The 17,029-nt window shown below is 44.0% G+C and overlaps 1 protein-coding gene across 10 annotated transcripts in view; it reads left to right on the top strand.

The window, feature by feature from the left end:
* The window catches only part of LOC118400067 (neural cell adhesion molecule L1-like protein), a 73,198-nt gene that overhangs the window by 29,243 nt on the left and 26,926 nt on the right, over positions 1-17,029 (top strand). For 9 of the 10 annotated variants that reach the window (XM_035796468.2, XM_035796467.2, XM_035796464.2 and 6 more), the window contains exon 2: positions 16,548-16,762. In XM_035796468.2, coding sequence (XP_035652361.2) covers positions 16,621-16,762 — 142 coding nt within the window. In that variant the 5' untranslated portion in view covers positions 16,548-16,620. Of the gene's footprint in view, positions 1-10,119; positions 10,360-16,547; positions 16,763-17,029 lie in introns of those variants that run through there. The other variant, XM_035796465.2, reaches the window with a different exon arrangement.

The raw sequence follows: 17,029 nt of genomic DNA, 5'->3' as shown, positions 1-17,029 counted from the left end.
CATAGTCCTGTTGAAAAAAACAAATGATAGCCCCAGTAAGCGCAAACCAGATGGGATGGCGTATCGCTGCAGAATGCTGTGGTAACCATGCTGGTTAAGTGTGCCTTGAATTTGACAGTGTCACCAGCAAAGCACCCCCACACCCTCACACCTCCTCCATGCTTCACGGTGGGAACCACACATGCAGAGATCAGCTGTTCACCCACAGTACACTGTGTCTCACAAAGACACCGCTGTTGAAACCAAACATCTCAAATTTGGACTTGTGTTTCTTGGCCAAGCAAGTCTCTTCTTCTTATTGGTGTCCTTTAGTAGTGGTTTCTTTTCTTTGTAGAAATTCAACAATGACTGCCTGATTCATGCAGTCTCCTCTGAACAGTTAATGTTGATGTGTCTGTTACTTGAACTCTGTGAAGCATTTATTTGGGCTGCAATCTGAGGTGCAGTTAATTGCCGATTTCTGAGTCTGGTAACTCTAATGAACTTATCTGCAGCAGAGGTAACTCTGCATCCTCCTTTCCTACCTCATGAGAGCCATTTTCATCATATCGCTTGGATGATTTTTGAGACTGCACTTGAAACTTTCAAAGTTCTTGAAATTTTCCGCATTGACTGACCTTCATGTCTTAAGGAAAGAAATTCCACAAATGAACTTTTAACAAGGCATCAGCTGTTAACTGAAATGTGTTCCAGCTGATGCTGGTTGAGAGAATGTCAAGAGTGTGCAAAGGGTGGCTACTTTGAAGAATCTCAAATATAAAATATATTTGTTTAACACTTTTTTGGTTACTACATGATTCCATATGTGTTATTTTATAGTTTTGATTTATTCACTATTTTTCTACAATGTAGAAAATAGTACAAATAAAGAAAAACCCTTGAATGAGTAGGTGTGTCCAAACTTTTGACTGGTACTGTATATATACATATATTTTGATTTATATTCCGGACTCTGACATTGCGCGTATATTTTGTTACTTTTTGGTTTATGTGTGCATTGTTATTTTATTGCTAGGGATTACTGCGCTGTTGAAGCTACGAACATAAGCATTTTACTGCACCTGTGATAACATCTGCAAATCTGTGACCAATAATGTATGATTTGATTGAATTTTGAATCAGATAGAAGAGAACCATAGTGGAGGGTTCTGCCTGGAGTGATTTATGAGAAACTTGCCTATCTTACAGACAACAGGTGGGCTGCTGATGCTGCTGATGATGCTGCTGCTGCTCTGTAGATAGTGATGAGGATCTGATCTGCACAGCTCCCTGCCTTCAGGATCTAACCATTCAATTACAATTGAACTGCTCCATTTGGAGGAGGGCTGAGTCAATGTAGGAGGGCTGATTCTATGCAGTCTGCAGTGTGTGATCGAGTGTATTGCCGAGCCCTCCAACCATTTGGAATGCTGAATGCTGTGTGTTCTGGGGGCTGTGTGTGTGTTCTCTCTCCAGGTTGAGGGAAGCTCTGAAGCACGGTTGCCATGCCTACACGTTTGACTGAAGACAGCGCGGTTATTTTAATGAATTTTGTCTTTTCAGACTTCTCTTTGCAAAGTATTCTCAATCTGCTGTGTACACCCTTAAAATATCTCAGCGCTGGGGACCCTTTCATTTGTTTACAGTGACCTTTGGGGAAATAGCTTATTGATTCCTGGGGTAACATGATTAAAATGGGTTCTAAGTGGACACTTCATCTGAACTTGTCCACAAGATTACTGTGAGGGTAGATAAGACGTGCAGGAGACATTCTCTCTTTCCGCCCTGGTGGTCCACTCTTCATTTTTTAAACTTTCCTTCACTTGTTTTTCATGCTTCTCTATTTTTGAAAAGGACTGTAAGAAGTAATCCACAGCCAGAAACATGAGGTTGAAATAGAAATACCAAGCACACGCTCACAAACAATTTCCAGTTACCCAATTGCTCTCTCTCAACCAGTGATGAATGTGCACCAGACGCTAGCATGCACACAGCTTTTAGTAGGTGTGCTAATCACGAGGAGTTCTGCCATGATCACTGAGCGCACCATCTGTGCGGCTCCGCCGGTCTCTTCACCGGCCTGGTGTCTCACTGAGAGAGCTGGATGCATCTCGGGTCCTCCTGGCCCACTCCCTCCTGTCCTCCTGTCTGTCTTTCCAAGGCTGCAGTCAGTCAGTCAAGGCTCATCCCTGCCGTATGGCTGTAGAGACTCACCTACTGCCGAACTCACAGTCACACACAGTACAGTATACCTTACAACCTGCTGGAACCACTTAACATGTTCCGAGCAGCTTAAGCTGTGACAATATATTTTAAGTGTACGGAAATTTCAGAAAGATGTGGGATTTATAATAGGCACATGTGTTATACAATCTGTACCATTTTGAAAAGGTATCCTTCCTTGGTTGCTCCCTGATTTATCTGGTGTTAGCTTTATGTCTTTGGTCTGATCGGACTCCCTCTTTGGAGTGTTGCGCTGGATAAATCACCTATAAACCTGGACCTGGAAACAATTGTAGAAGCCATTAAAGTGTCCGGGGTAATGGTGAATTGCATATAAACATGGGCAATTAAATAGGTGGAATGTCATCTGTTTTTCATTAGCAGTTGGAGGTCACGTATGGTACCCATCAGATATCCTGCAATTAAGGGATTTCTCTAGGTTCTAACAGAGGTGGGTGTTGTTTGTGATGGGATACTCCAACCATGAAAACAAGCAAAGCATCCTCAAAACAACAGGTTTCAAGATGTGCGCCACAGCTAGTTTTCCATACGCATCAGTTGTGGAGTGCATTTATCAAGGCGATCTGCATGGTGAACTGTAGTAATGTCACCGTAACAAAATACACCGGAAAAAATACCCAGTTCCGTTTTTTTTTTGTTAGCCACTTTCAGAGGAATGCATACCAGTAATGAAAAATATGCCACAGCTCTGCAGATGTTAGCTTCTAGTATTAACATCGGGTTTTCTGACACATTGACTGGAAGACGAGTTTGAGGGTGAAGACAACAAAATGGCGCTATCTGCCCACAGTTCAATTAAACAACCTCGTACTGTGTACAGTCTGCATATCTGCCAAGCCTCTGAGCTAAATTAGCTTTTGTGCCGCCTCATCAGTGATCCCTCTTGTCCCAGTTGGGATGGCCTTCATTGACCCCAGCGTACTTGACTTTTAATCTAAGGCTTTGAAGCGATGCTTAATGCCTGAGCATAGATCTCCTTGACGGGACAGACGGAGCTACTCAAGACTACCCACCTGAGCATATAAAGAGCCGACTGTCTAATGTCTAGGAGTATAGGGGTTAAACAAGGGCTAGACACAGCTGGTGAACACACCAGACGGCTCTCCTCTCTCTTGGTCTCTTCTCTGCTCTCAGGGCAGAGTGAGAACAACATGTGCACTGTGATGTGTGCGGCTGATGATGTTGATGCAGGCTATGCTCCTCTCTGTGTCCTCCTCTCTTGCTTCATTCCAAGTCGCCTGAGGGAACTCTGGTCTGGACCATGTTTCTAATTCCATTACATTGACTTGATAGGATAGATAGACCTCTATCTCACACTGGCCAGATGGATAGTAGTTGTTGATCGCTGCCTGAAGGACATAAGAGATGTGTTGTAAATAAAATGGTATTGTAAACATCTTCTCTCACAAAAAGATAATTGGAGGATATCTCCATTTTATTTTCTGATTTCCCCGTTATTTTCCGATTTCCCCTTTGTTGTGTGCGTGTCTACTATGAATTAGCTGTATCACATAGAGACCCTCAAGCAAATATCCCAACAATGTCACATTATGAAATATGTTGGATGACACAGAGCTATCTGTGTATTACAGCTTCCATTTTATGTATCTCCAGCTCCGACTTTAGTCGATCTTCATGTACTCTGAGAGTCTCCCACAGCCTGCTCCATGGCATTTTAACAAATGGCGTTAAGTGTGAATAAATGTTTGGTTTTGCGCCCCTACAAGTCATGTCCCATTCATGTAATCTGTGGGGACAGAGGTGTGAATGGGTTGGAGCGGCCGAGAGCAGAGGAAGAAGAGGGGAGTAGGCAGTTCCCGGGGCAGTACCCAGGACAATGTCAGGTTTGTCTGGCCTGAGTGAGTGAACACTAAGCTTTTCGGAACTGGCAGCTTGCCCCGGGACCTTCCCTCCCATCGCCCTCGCTTCCAGAGCTGTCTAGCTCCAAGCAGTAAGCGTTTGTGCAAAGTTCATAAGGCTTCCCTCTGTTTGTGTGGCCATAATGGCGGCTTCATCCTGCTGCTGCTCAAAGAGAGTGCTGAGTGCCTTGGAGGGCCTGGCTGGCACTGGGTCTCTCTGGCTCTGCAGAGGAGAGGCGTGTCAGTGTTCTCAGTGTCTGGAGCTGGCAATCTGCTGCTCACATTATCAAGAGGCCAATGTCCTCCGACTGTCCAGTACTTCAGCTCTAAATCCCTGTTTATACCTGGTGCTAACATGCATCATTTGTCCTGATCATGTCCACGTTCTGATTGTGCCCACATTTTTAGACGGGTGTAGAAGATTAAAGGACACATTGTGATCAGATCTTGCTGACCACCTTCGAAGGTGGTCAAGCACGCATTGTGTCTGGATATCTTACAAGTGTAGATGGATCTGGACAGTGAAACCATTGAAATCATCATTATGCTGCCTTCTAAAATCATTGACAAGTGGCACCATTGACTTATGGATTCAATATGTAAATATTATTTTGAAATAATAGCTGTCAAATAATTTGCATACAGGAAGGGACCAGGAAATGTGGTCACAATGCAGGCACAGTAGACGGATAAGATACTCATTTTAATACAGTGTGTAGACATATTTCTGAAAATTAGTGCACAATCATAATGTGGGCAAGATCAGGACAAAGGTCGCATGTTAGAGCAATGGTGACTTTTTAAGGTCTCATCCATCATCTTTGTCTTCTGGAAGTCATAAGAATCAATCATTTTATTTAACTAGGCAAGTCCGTTAAGTTCTTGCGTCGAGCCATCCCGGATCCGGTATCGTGACTACAGCCTCAAGCTCATTACCATAACGCAACGTTAACTATTCATGAACATCGCAAATTAAATGAAATTAATATATTCGCTCTCAAGCTTAGCCTATTGTTAACAACACTGTCATCTCAGATTTCCAAAATATGCTTCTCAACCATTGCAAAACAAGCATTTGTGTAACAGTATTGATGGCTAACGTACCATTTAGCGTTAGCATTCAGCATGCAACATTTTCCACAAAAACCATAAAAGCATTCAAATAAAATCATTTACCTTTGAAGAACTTCAGATGTTTTCAATGAGGAGACTCTCAGATAGCAAATGTTCAGTTTTTCCTGAAAGATTATTTGTTTAGGACAAATTGCTCCGTTTTCTGCGTCACGTTTAGCTACGAAAAAAACCCTGTATCCAGGATTGTGTAAATCTATCAGCAAGCTCATTAGCATAACACAACGTTAACTATTCATGAAAATCGCAAATTAAATTAAATTAATCTATTTGCTCTCAAGCTTAGCCTTTTGTTAACAACACTGTCATCTCAGATTTTCAAAATATGCTTCTCAACCATTGCAAAACAAGCATTTGTGTAACAGTATTGATGGCTAACGTACCATTTAGCGTTAGCATTCAGCATGCAACATTTTCCACACAAACCATAAAAGCATTCAAATAAAATCATTTACCTTTGAAGAACTTCAGATGTTTTCAATGAGGAGACTCTGTTAGATAGCAAATGTTCCGTTTTTACAAAAAATATTATTTGTGTCGAATAATCGCTCCGTTTTGTTCATCACATTTGGTTAAGGAAAAAAAAAAAGTCATTTAAAACGCGAACTTTTTTCCAAATTAACTCCATAATATCGACAGAAACATGGCAAACGATGTTTAGAATCAATCCTCAAAGTGTTTTTCACATATCTATCGACGATAAAATCCATCGTGACAGTTTACTTTCAATTCTGAAGGAATGGAACGCGCATGGACCTACAGATTACGCGCACAGGACACCGGGCGGGACACCAGGTAAATGTAGTCTCTTATGGTCAATCTTCCAATGAAATGCCTACAAACACGTCGCAATGCTGCAGACACCTCGGGGAATAGACAGAAAGCGCAGGCTCATTCCTGGCGCATTCACAGCCATATAAGGAGACATTGGAACACAGCGCCTTCAGAATCCGGGGCATTTCCTGTATGAAAAAACGCCTGTTGCATTAGTTCTGGGGCACGCACAGATAATATCTTTGCAGTTTTGGAGACGTCAGAGTTGTGTCTTTCCAAGGCTGTCAATTCCATGCATAGTCGAGCATCTTTTCGTGACAAAATATTGCGCTTAAAACGGGCACGTCTTTTTATCCAATAATGAAATACTGCCCCTAGAGTCTCGAGGTTAAGAACATATTCTTATTTTCTTTAACGGACTAGGAACAGTGGGTTAACTGCCTTGTTCGGGGGAAGAACAACAGATTTTTTCCTTGTCAGCTCGGGGATTCGATCTAGCAACCTTTCAGTTATGAGTCCAACGCTCTAACCATTAGGCTACCTGCTGCCCCATTGATATGTGAACTGGTCTTTTAAAAAGTATATTACTTTATGTACACTTGCTCAAAAAAATAAAGGGAACACTTCATTAAACAACACAATGTAACTCCAAGTCAATCACTCTTCTGTGAAATCAACCTGTCCACTTAGGAAGCAACACTGATTGACAATACATTTCACATGCTGTTGTGCAAATGGAATAGACAACAGGTGGAAATTATAGGCAATTAGCAAGACACCCCCAATAAAGGAGTGGTTCTGCAGGTGATAACCACAGACCACTTCTCAGTTCCTATGCTTCCTGGCTGATGTTTTGGTCACTTTTGAATGCTGGCGGTGCTTTCACTCTAGTGGTAGCATGAGACGGAGTCTACAACCCACACAAGTGGCTCAGGTAGTGCAGCTCATCCAGGATGAGACATCAATGTGAGCTTGGCAAGAAGGCTTGCTGTGTCTGTCAGCGTAGTGTCCAGAGCACTACGCTACCAGGAGACAGGCCAGTACATCAGGAGACGTGGAGGAGGCCGTAGGAGGGCAACAACCCAGCAGCAGGACCGCTACCTCCGCCTTTGTGCAAGGAGGAGCAGGAGGAGTACTGCCAGAGCCCTGCAAAATGACCTCCAGCAGGCCACAAATGTGCATGTGTCTGCTCAGACGGTCAGAAACCGACTCCATGAGGGTGGTATGAGGGCCCGACGTCCACAGGTGGGGGTTGTGCTTACAGCTCAACACCGTGCAGGACGTTTGGCATTTGCCAGAGAACTCCAAGATTGGCAAATTCGCCACTGGCGCCCTGTGCTCTTCACAGATGAAAGCAGGTTCACACTGAGCACATGTGACAGATGTGACAGTCTGGAGACGCCGTGGAGAACGTTCTGCTGCCTGCAACATCCTCCAGCATGACCGGTTTGGCGGTGGATCAGTCATAGTGTGGGGTGGCATTTCTTTGGCTCCATGTGCTCATCAAAGGTAGCCTGACTGCCATTAGGTACCGAGATGTGATCCTCAGACCCCTTGTGAGACCATATGCTGGTGCGGTTGGCCCTGGGTTCCTTCTAATGCAAGACAATGCTAGACCTCATGTGGCTGGAGTGTGTCAGCAGTTCCTGCAAGAGGAAGGCATTGATGCTATGGACTGGTGCGCCCGTTCCCCAGACCTGAATCCAATTGAGCACATCTGGGACATCATGTCTCGCTCCATCCACCAACGCCACTTTGCACTACAAACTGTCCAGCAGTTGGCGGATGCTTTAGTCCAGGTCTGGGAGGAGATCCCTCAGGAGACCACCCGCCACCTCATCAGGAGCATGTCCAGGCGTTGTTGGGAGGTCATACAGGCACGTGGAGGCTACACACACTACTGAGCCTCATTTTGACTTGTTTTAAGGACATTACATCAAAGTTGGATCAGCCTGTAGTGTGGTTTTCCACTTTAATTTTGAGTGTGACTCCAAATCCAGACCTCCATGGGTTGATAAATTTGATTTCAATTGATAATTTTTGTGTGATTTTGTTGTCAGCACATTCAACTATGTAAAGAAAAAAGTATTTAATAAGAATATTTCATTCATTCAGATCTAGGATGTGTTATTTTAGTGTTCCCTTTATTTTTTTGAGCAGTGTATTACTTTATTGATTTCATCAATGTTGTTAGAGAGTAAAGTTTCAATTGCACATTAAAACCAGTGGTATAAAGTACTTCAGTAAAAATACCTTAAAGTACACCAATCAGGCCTTTATGGTAGAGTGACCCGACGGAAGACACTCTTCAGTAAAAGGCACATGACAGTCCGCTTTGAGTTTTTTTAGAAGGTACCTAAAGGACTCTGACCATGAGAAACAAGATTCTCTGGTCTGATGAAAACAAGATCGAACTCTCTGGCCTGAATGCCAAGCGTCACATCTGGCGGAAACCTGGCATCATCCCTACGGTGAAGCATGGTGGTGGCAGCATACTGTGGGATGTTTTCCAGTGGCAGGGACTCAGAGACTAGTAAGAATCAAGGGAAAGATGAACAGAGCAAAGTACCGAGAGATCCTTGATGAAAACCTGCTCCAGAGTGCTCAGGACCTCAGACTTGGGCGAAAGGTCACCTTCCAACAGGACAACGATCCTAAGCACACCCAGCCACGACAACGCAGAGGTGGCTTCAGGACAAATCTCTGAATGTCCTTGAGTGGCCCAGCCAGAGCCCGGACATGGAACCCCATCTAACATCTCTGGAGAGACTTGAAAATAACTGTGTAGCGACGCTCCCCATCCTACATGACAGCGCTTCATACCCAAGAAGACTCAAGGCTGTAATTGCTGCCAAAGGTTCTTCAACAAAGTACTGAGTGAAAGGGTCTGAATACTTATGTAAATGTAATATTGAACTTTTTTATTTTTAATAAATTAGCCAACATTTCTTAAAACCTGTTTTTCCTTTGTCGTTATGGGGTATTGTTTTTCGATTGAGGACCTTTTAAAAATACATTTTTAAAAAGATTTTAGAATAAGGCTGTAATGTAACAAAATGCGGAAAACGGGTCTGAATACTATCCTAATACCCAGTATTTGGTCGCTTAATGTATTTATAGTGCATTGATCACATATCGAAGCATACATTTATCTAATGTCTCCATTCAAAGGTATACAATCTAATTTCCACCATTTCCCAACTGTCAGCAAATATGAAGCACAAGTGATAATAACCTTGCATGGGCCTGCACAAATAGCGCTCCGCCTAGAAAGGCCCGTTTTCTTTTTTTTTGCAGTTTTCAGCAAATTCAAGCATGACCCTCTGCCCCTCCCCCTTTTAATATTCTCCCTTTCTCCTTGTTAAAGCCCAAGTCTCAGACCTGGATCCACACCATACATCATCCAGACTGTGCCGCTACCTTCCCCCCCCGTGTCATGGGAGACACGGGGGGGAAGTTGGGCTATGGAGGGCTCTTACCGGCAGTCTCAGCACTCTCTCTCTGCTCTGCTCTCTGCTTCTTCCCCACAGGTCACACAGGCCCCCATCTGTGGAGTCTTGGAATGATGTCTGTGCTCACCAATCTGTCAATCAAGGTCTCTAAACCAGTCGCTCAAACAAATCTCAGTTTTCATTCCACAGGTTCATTGGTTCTTCTGGTCAAACAAACAAAACATAATCTTCAAACAGATTATTATGCTTCCTTTGACCTGGTGGGTGAAGTTAAGAGCAGACCTGGGCACAGATGTACTGTAGGCATACTGTAGCCTCGTGTTCTGTAATACCGAGAGACAATTGCCACCAGCATTATAAGAAATAAGTAGATTGTCCCTGCCTACAAAGAGGATTGGTCCCTGAGACCTAACACTCAAAGGCTGATCTCTACCCTGCTGCTCCCACCTGTGCTCTTGCATGCATTCTGTAAAACATGTCTGCTTAACTCTTGAAAACCACACTTTAAGCAAAGTTTCAGGTGAAGAAAATATATTGCTGGTCAGGACGCTAAGGGAGGGGTGGGGGGGTGATGGAAGATGCATTCCTCCCCTTTTCCTCCTCCGTCTTTTGTACACAGCCAGTGAATGGCCTTTAGATCGTGCTTTGTGAGAATGATTGTCAGTGGCTTAATGAGCTTCTTTGCCAAGCTAGAGGCTTTGGTAACATATGCGTCCACAGTGCCTCTCTCACTCCGTCCCCAGCTTGTGTGACAGGATCTGGTGCGGGTGGGACGCCTCTAGAGCAGTCCCCGGGATTTTGACAGATCATTTACTGTTCTGTGCTCTGTTTTTCCCCTTTTGGATTGGATTGCCTGCGGAGGGAACGGTTGTTCTTATGTATCTCGCGGGGGACCAGCGCAGAGAATGAAGTTAAGTCTTGTAAGTGATGTCTTGTCTTGGGATGTTTCTGTAGCTGCCTGTTAAATGTTTTGGTTTTTGCATGTGTGGTGAGGTGCACCGGGACGATCTCTACCTCAAAGAGAGGAGAGACGCAACCTTGTCGATGTTCGTGTATTGAACTGAGCTGTCTCAGTAGTTCCTTGTGGGTATCTCTTGTTGTCATACAATGAATATGGTAATATTGAGGTTATTCTGTTTCGAAGGAAAGGAGAAATGTCTGGGCAAAAGAATACAGTAACTAAATTTGGCATAATTTTGATTCTCTGGATATATACAATTGTAGGACAGCCTGATAGGATTGTGAACTGTGTACGTCAGTATAAGAGGCTGTGTGATAACATTATACCAAGTTTGAACGAACATGTCTAGCCAGGAGTATCATACTGCCCTTAAAATATCTCCATATAGTGGGGGAATCTGTAGCATTAACTAAGTCTTTTAATCTTTCATCTCTGACACTGAACCCCCCCCCCCACCACTCACACACCACACACACTACACTACACACACACACACACACCACACACACACACACACACACACACACACACACACACACACCATAACACCACAAATTGATCGAAACACTCTGGACTCATTTCCGACTTCTGTGTCAAACAATTCGCCCTGCGAACGCTGTCCAGATGTCCTGCTGTAGAGCGCAGGAAATACAAAATAGATTGCATACAGCATTTTACTGGTAAATCACAGATCAGAGCCAGGACTTTCAATGTGTAGAAAAGGGACCTTAGGGGATAGGAAAAAGGGTAACAGCCAGCCTGTGGGAATTCAATATGCTATTCTGTATCTGCGTTGGGGGAATCAGACTTTCCTGGTGTTGGACGGAAGTAAATTGCTTTGGGGTTTGATGGAAGAGTGGATTTGGGATATAAGGCCCATCCATCATGTCCGGCTGTGGCACAGTTTCATCCACAGTTTCATCCTGGGAAATAGCCATCATCAGTCAGATGGAGTGAATGAACGGGATGAGGACCTCGCTGCGTTAGTTCACACAAAATAATGTCCCTGTCCCCGCAGTCCAGGCTGTGAATCCATAACGCTCCTCTCCTGGCGACTCAGTGAGGATCACAGACTAATGTGATGATCGTCCTGGGCATGGGGCGCCCATCTGTGACTCGGGACTTCAAAGAGACTAGAGCTGAGAGGAAAAAAGTTGAAGCGCTTGGCTTCTCGCCATTCTGCGGACAGTTAGACACAGGAGCAATTTACTGTACCTTTTGCGTCACTTGTACTTGAAACGTGACACATTGAGATATTCTGTCTGGCATTACTCTGCTGCCTCGACGCTGTGACAGCTTCACCATGATTTCGCTCAACCCTTGAACTCTCAGATTTGCACTTCATTTATAAACCAGTTATTGTAAGCCATTGTGTGACACGGCCCGTTGCTCACTTCCCAGTCACATTTGCTTCCAATTACAGTGATGTGTTTTTCAACAAAGAAATGATACACAAGCGGCTAGCCTGTACATGTAGTTAAAATCTCACCGTATCTTTAAATGAAGAATAATGGTGAAATGATTGGGAGAGATTGCAGCAATATTTGCACTGAAACAGTTTTTGTTCCTGCTGTGCCTTAATGTGCTCAGCAGGCCTCCATATTTCGCTGAGACAAACAGAGCTTTCAGCAGCGAGCAGAATGGAGTTTCACGATGGAACAACTCATTAGAGAAAGCTAAAAACCTTCACCTCCCTTTTACTCATGGAAGACACTGTAATCGCTCAGCAAAGATGAAGTAGACAGGTCAGGAAATGCAGAGACAAAAAGGAACCTTGAAGTGATCTAAAACAAAGCTGATGTTTGGCTATCCTTTTCCTCAATATGTATGATCAGATAGCCCATATTTTGCCAATGGAAGATGCTAACAGACACAACGTGTACAATACACCAGTATTTTACTCCAAGATTTTCATTGCTGGTTAAAAAGCGATGCCTGTGCCCTGGAGGTCATAGGTCGTATGGTGTCAACCGGGGATGTGTCCCACTCTGTCCCTGGTCACGACAGTTTATATGGAGTCAGTAAGGTCATTTGTCATTTCTCCACTAGGGACAGAGATCAGTGACCCTGCAGTACATCTCAGAATGCACTCCATATCCACATTGGTCGAAATCCCTATAGCCTCGTTCCCTCACCCCTCTATGCTTCACGAGTGGACAGACTCCTGCAATATTAATGGTGTGGTAATTGAACCGTTCACTCTCTTGCATGCATGGTAAAGCAGAGTGAAATTGAGCCAAATCTCAATTAGGCAAGGTTATTATTTAATATTGGTCTGACTTCCTGATCTCATTAAGGGCCTTGTTTATGTTTTCCTCCTGCTGCTGAAGATGTATCAATGAATGAACTCCTCTGACCCACAAGCATGGAGAGGAATCTGAATCTTGTCTCTGCCTCTGTTCACCAGAAGTCAGAATGGAACCCATTGCAAATGAACAGCAAATATGATTACATTACAGTAAGTAAGTTATGGCATCCAAATAAAAGTGCTTTTTACGAAATTCCAGTGGGTCTACTTCCACTGTAGTGGTTAATTATATATATTATTTTTTGTAGAGTTTTAACAAGATGTGTGTGTGTGTGTCTAGGGCAATTCTTCACACATAACATAATTGTTCAATGTACCCCTAGTTCATCAGTAAAGAACTGTATCCTTATGTTGTTTTTTTTGGTCTAGAACCAGTCTCAAGTCATTTGTAAACTAAATAAGAAATTGACTTTGCGAAAACAGAAAGGAAAGAAAATGAAAAATAAATAATTACCGGCAACAGAAATGCAGGCTAATTGCTGTTTTAATGTTCATCGATTCTCCCAATGTTGTAATTGGACTTCGGTGATTAACTGGTATTCAGTGCTGAGGCATTGAGTGTGTGTGGAGTGTGGTGGTACTGTCTTCCTGCACTGAAGCTCTGTAGTGAGGAGAGTATTTTAATCCAGTTTGACAAGACGAGGATCTCCTTAATTCCATTATAGGCTTTGCATCACATCAAACTACAGTAGGCCTGTAGACACAGACATTCTCCTGCCTGTCTTACCTGTCATACTGCAGAGCCTGTAGAGACTCTCCTGCCTGTCTTACCTGTCATACTGCAGAGCCTGTAGAGACTCTCCTGTCTGTCGTACAGCAGAGTTTTGCATGTGAAGGAGGCAGACCGCAGACAACAGAGCGGCAAGAGGTTAAACAACATGGCATATTTGAATGGCAGCAGTTAAGGACACCTCACAGTCCTTCAAAAGAGCTTCACCATTTTCCTTTAGCCCAAATGCTTTGTCTATATCTTGATAATAATCTATAATAATGTATCTTGATAATGCCTCATCTAGAAAACCGTTGTTATAAAGCCATTGAGGAAATAGGGAATTACACAGTATATCAACAGACCCTTGACTTTGGCATGTAAGTCAAGGTTAGGATTCCATGCCAGCCCAGATGGAGGAACTAGGAGACTGAAGGGATAGAAAGCATGCCAACCAGAACACTGTGCCAGTAACATCTCCTTATGAAGAGAGACATGGGTGTCTTTGATTCAGCCTGGAGCCTGAATGATGAGGATGGGGCTTCTCAATCAAATGAACCAGCAGGTAGAGCGAGCATGGAGCAGGAGCGGCATCCCTCTCTGCCTGCCTCTTACATTTCCTCTGTTATCAGTCTTGTGCCTGGTGCTCGTTTTGAATGAGAAATGGTTTTTGCACGTCTTGGCCGGTAGCCCACTGTAAATGATGGAGAGCAGTGTGAAAGCAGCCCTCTACAGTATAAGTCAATCCGAGTTGAGTTTAAGGCACTGCTGTAGATTGTCCCCTGTCCCTCTCCCTCCACCCCAGCACAGCTTCTGTGTCCTCTGAGCCTCGGCTAAGAGAGGTCAGAGTTCATTTTGGCCTTCCCACTGTGAGTAGCTTTTAACCACCCGCCAGCTTCGTCAGTCTCAGACTCCCATCTATTTCTGCCGGAGGAGAGGATTAAGAACAGCCGGCGGTCTTCGAGCAGGCTCGCCTCAGGCCCACTCAATGGATTCATCTAGCCAATAGCTTATACTGTATGCTGGGTTAGAGCAAGACATCTCCGTCTCCCACCAGTTTCGCCTGTATGTTTTATGGACCTCCCTCAACCAGATGGACGAGTTGGATCAGGCTAAATGCTCAACGAGGGGGGAGAACAAAATCAGATGGCAAGTGATAAAGCACAGTTTGAACAGAACGTAATCCATCTAAGTTGTGTGAGGTTGATGAAGGCCCTGAGAGGAACACATTGTCTTGGAGGGATTATAAAAAAAGCTCCCCCTTAAACTCACCAAACCTACGGTGAAAGCGCTGGCCAATTAGCACAGCATCCTACTTTCTGATTATAATCTGTAATTTGCAGCATAAATCAGTGTGTGGGAAAAGAGCGAAATGGGTGCAGCAAATCAAGCCTGAGGCCTTTTTCCAGTCCCGACTCATGGATCACAACAAAGCCATGTCAATCTGAGGTTGGAGGAAAAGTCAATGGCCTAGTATTGTGATTAAGAGGGGTGGGTGTATTGCACACTGTTGTCTGTGGCTCTGCCGGTGACTTCAGTCACTTCACTGGGTCAGAATAACCAGGATGGAGTCAGAGGCCACAGACAGAGTTAATACCATTAGCATGAGCGTTGGGGGGAGAGGTCAGGGTTCGTGTCCATCTGAAAACAGAGCCTCACAAAGAAATTAATGAAATCGACTCTCTCACTCTTTGGTCAATTATTCAATTTCTTCTCATGAACTGCCATTTGACCTCTGTGTTTCCTATTGAACTTGGTAATTGAGGGAAAATACTTCTTTTTTAAAGGAAAATGAAGAGCAGTGTTTTCAGTCAGTATGATTTGAAAAGACACCAGTAAAAAGCCAGCTGTTTGTGAAAACTGCCAGGCCTGTTGGAGCGTGGCTGTCTCTTAGGTCTGGTTCTCTCCATCCTGCTCAAAGAAAGAGCTTAACACACACAGATTCCCTCTCCCAATACAAATCCCTTTTTTGGCATTAACTGGAAGCTCCATCATCAACACGAGAAGAGACACCAGTTCCAACCAGTTGTAATTACTGGATTTGTATGCTTGTGATGAGAAGTGTTCAGCTAGTTTCATTGTGGGGACTCCCTGAAGACCCATGAGCATTATCGTTTGGCAATTTTCGTTGTAGTGGGTGATTTATTGTTATTTTATTAATGTGGTCTGGTCTATACTACCCTGCATTGAACTAATTGGAGTCCTGACTAGAATGACCCAATGAGCTGCGTCACTGCCAACATGAGGGAGGCAAATGAACGGACACCCCAGAGATTCTACTACAGAACAGAGGCTGGTGGGCAACAATGCCGCCGAGGTGGACATTCCTGCAGAGAGCTCTTCCCCCACAATCCTTTGCTCTAGTCATACCGTATAGAGCGCCTTATTATCCAAGCCACTGGCCTGTCAGGTGGAGGATGACCTGTGCCCTCTGACCGTGTGACCAACTGCTTATCAGAACAAGTTATTCAGTGTGTAGAGTGGTAAATGTTTGTAGAAAAATACTGTTGCTGTTTGGAAGAGGACTATTGCTATGTCTGAGGACCACGTGTGCAGCGTTCCTAGATTGACAGGGTTGTGTCGTTGTATCTTTTTGAATATTCAGGGAGGAGCCCAGAGACACTGAACAGGAACGCTGCAGCAGGGTTTTTCCTTAATGATGGAAATCTTTCGCTCCATTGTGGAATGAATTCATAATTTTCACTTTGAAATATGGAAACATCTGCCGTGTATTAATATAACCACAGGCAGCCACACACACATATATATATTTAAACTATTGTTCTATTGCGCATGAAATTCTCCTGCCTGTTGTACTGCCAAGCCAACACACTCCAACAGAATAATAAACAAGAAAACAATTTATGTTTCAAGGGAACAGGGTGATATAGAGCTTTCATATGTAGATTTTTGTTTAAGCCCAGAACGTGGTCCCTGCTGATGCGAGTGACTGCTGTGCCGAAAACGTGTGTTGTGCCTGGCTAAGCATCTCTCTCTGTCACCGGGGGTTCTCTCCCTGCGTTGTGTGGGATTGCCTGACTGTCTGCTGTGCCTGACGCGTGGGTGGATCTGGATTCATGGGAGGCCTCTCTTATTCCTTCTCTCTCTGTTGTCTGTGTTGTTCTTGAAGGCCCTTCGTCTTCGGCAGGACATAGTTGTGAACTGAGAGTGGGAAGAGTGCAACTTCTGTCATTTCCTCTGCGATGAACTCCGAGATGGTTGTCTGCTGTGGCGCGACGAGGATGAGGTCATCGATGTGGAGCCCAGGATTGGCTCTCCTGACGGGTGTGGTCGTCAGTGTCTGTGCCTTTCACCTCACCACTGCCATTGACATCCCACTGGAGGGTAAGTGCTCACTCTTCGCATAATGTGCTTTTGGTGCAGAATATCATAAACCTTTTGTAAAGTACAGTATATTGATTTTGTTTTCCAATGTCTGTAATGGTCAAAGAAATCCACAGGTATTCTTTGAAATATAGCACTTTCTGTAAATCTATATCATGCCAAAATCAGTTCAATTATATTCATGGGTCAAACGCATCCTTAACTGGGGTTTGGTTTCTAGTTTCAGCTTGTTTAAATCAGGTTTCTTCATTCTCTTGTATTGGGGGC

This window comes from Oncorhynchus keta, chromosome 21, assembly GCF_023373465.1.
Source record: "Oncorhynchus keta strain PuntledgeMale-10-30-2019 chromosome 21, Oket_V2, whole genome shotgun sequence".
Lineage (NCBI taxonomy): Eukaryota > Metazoa > Chordata > Actinopteri > Salmoniformes > Salmonidae > Oncorhynchus > Oncorhynchus keta.
Note: the sequence above shows the minus strand (reverse complement) of the source record. Positions and strands in the feature narration are given on the sequence as shown.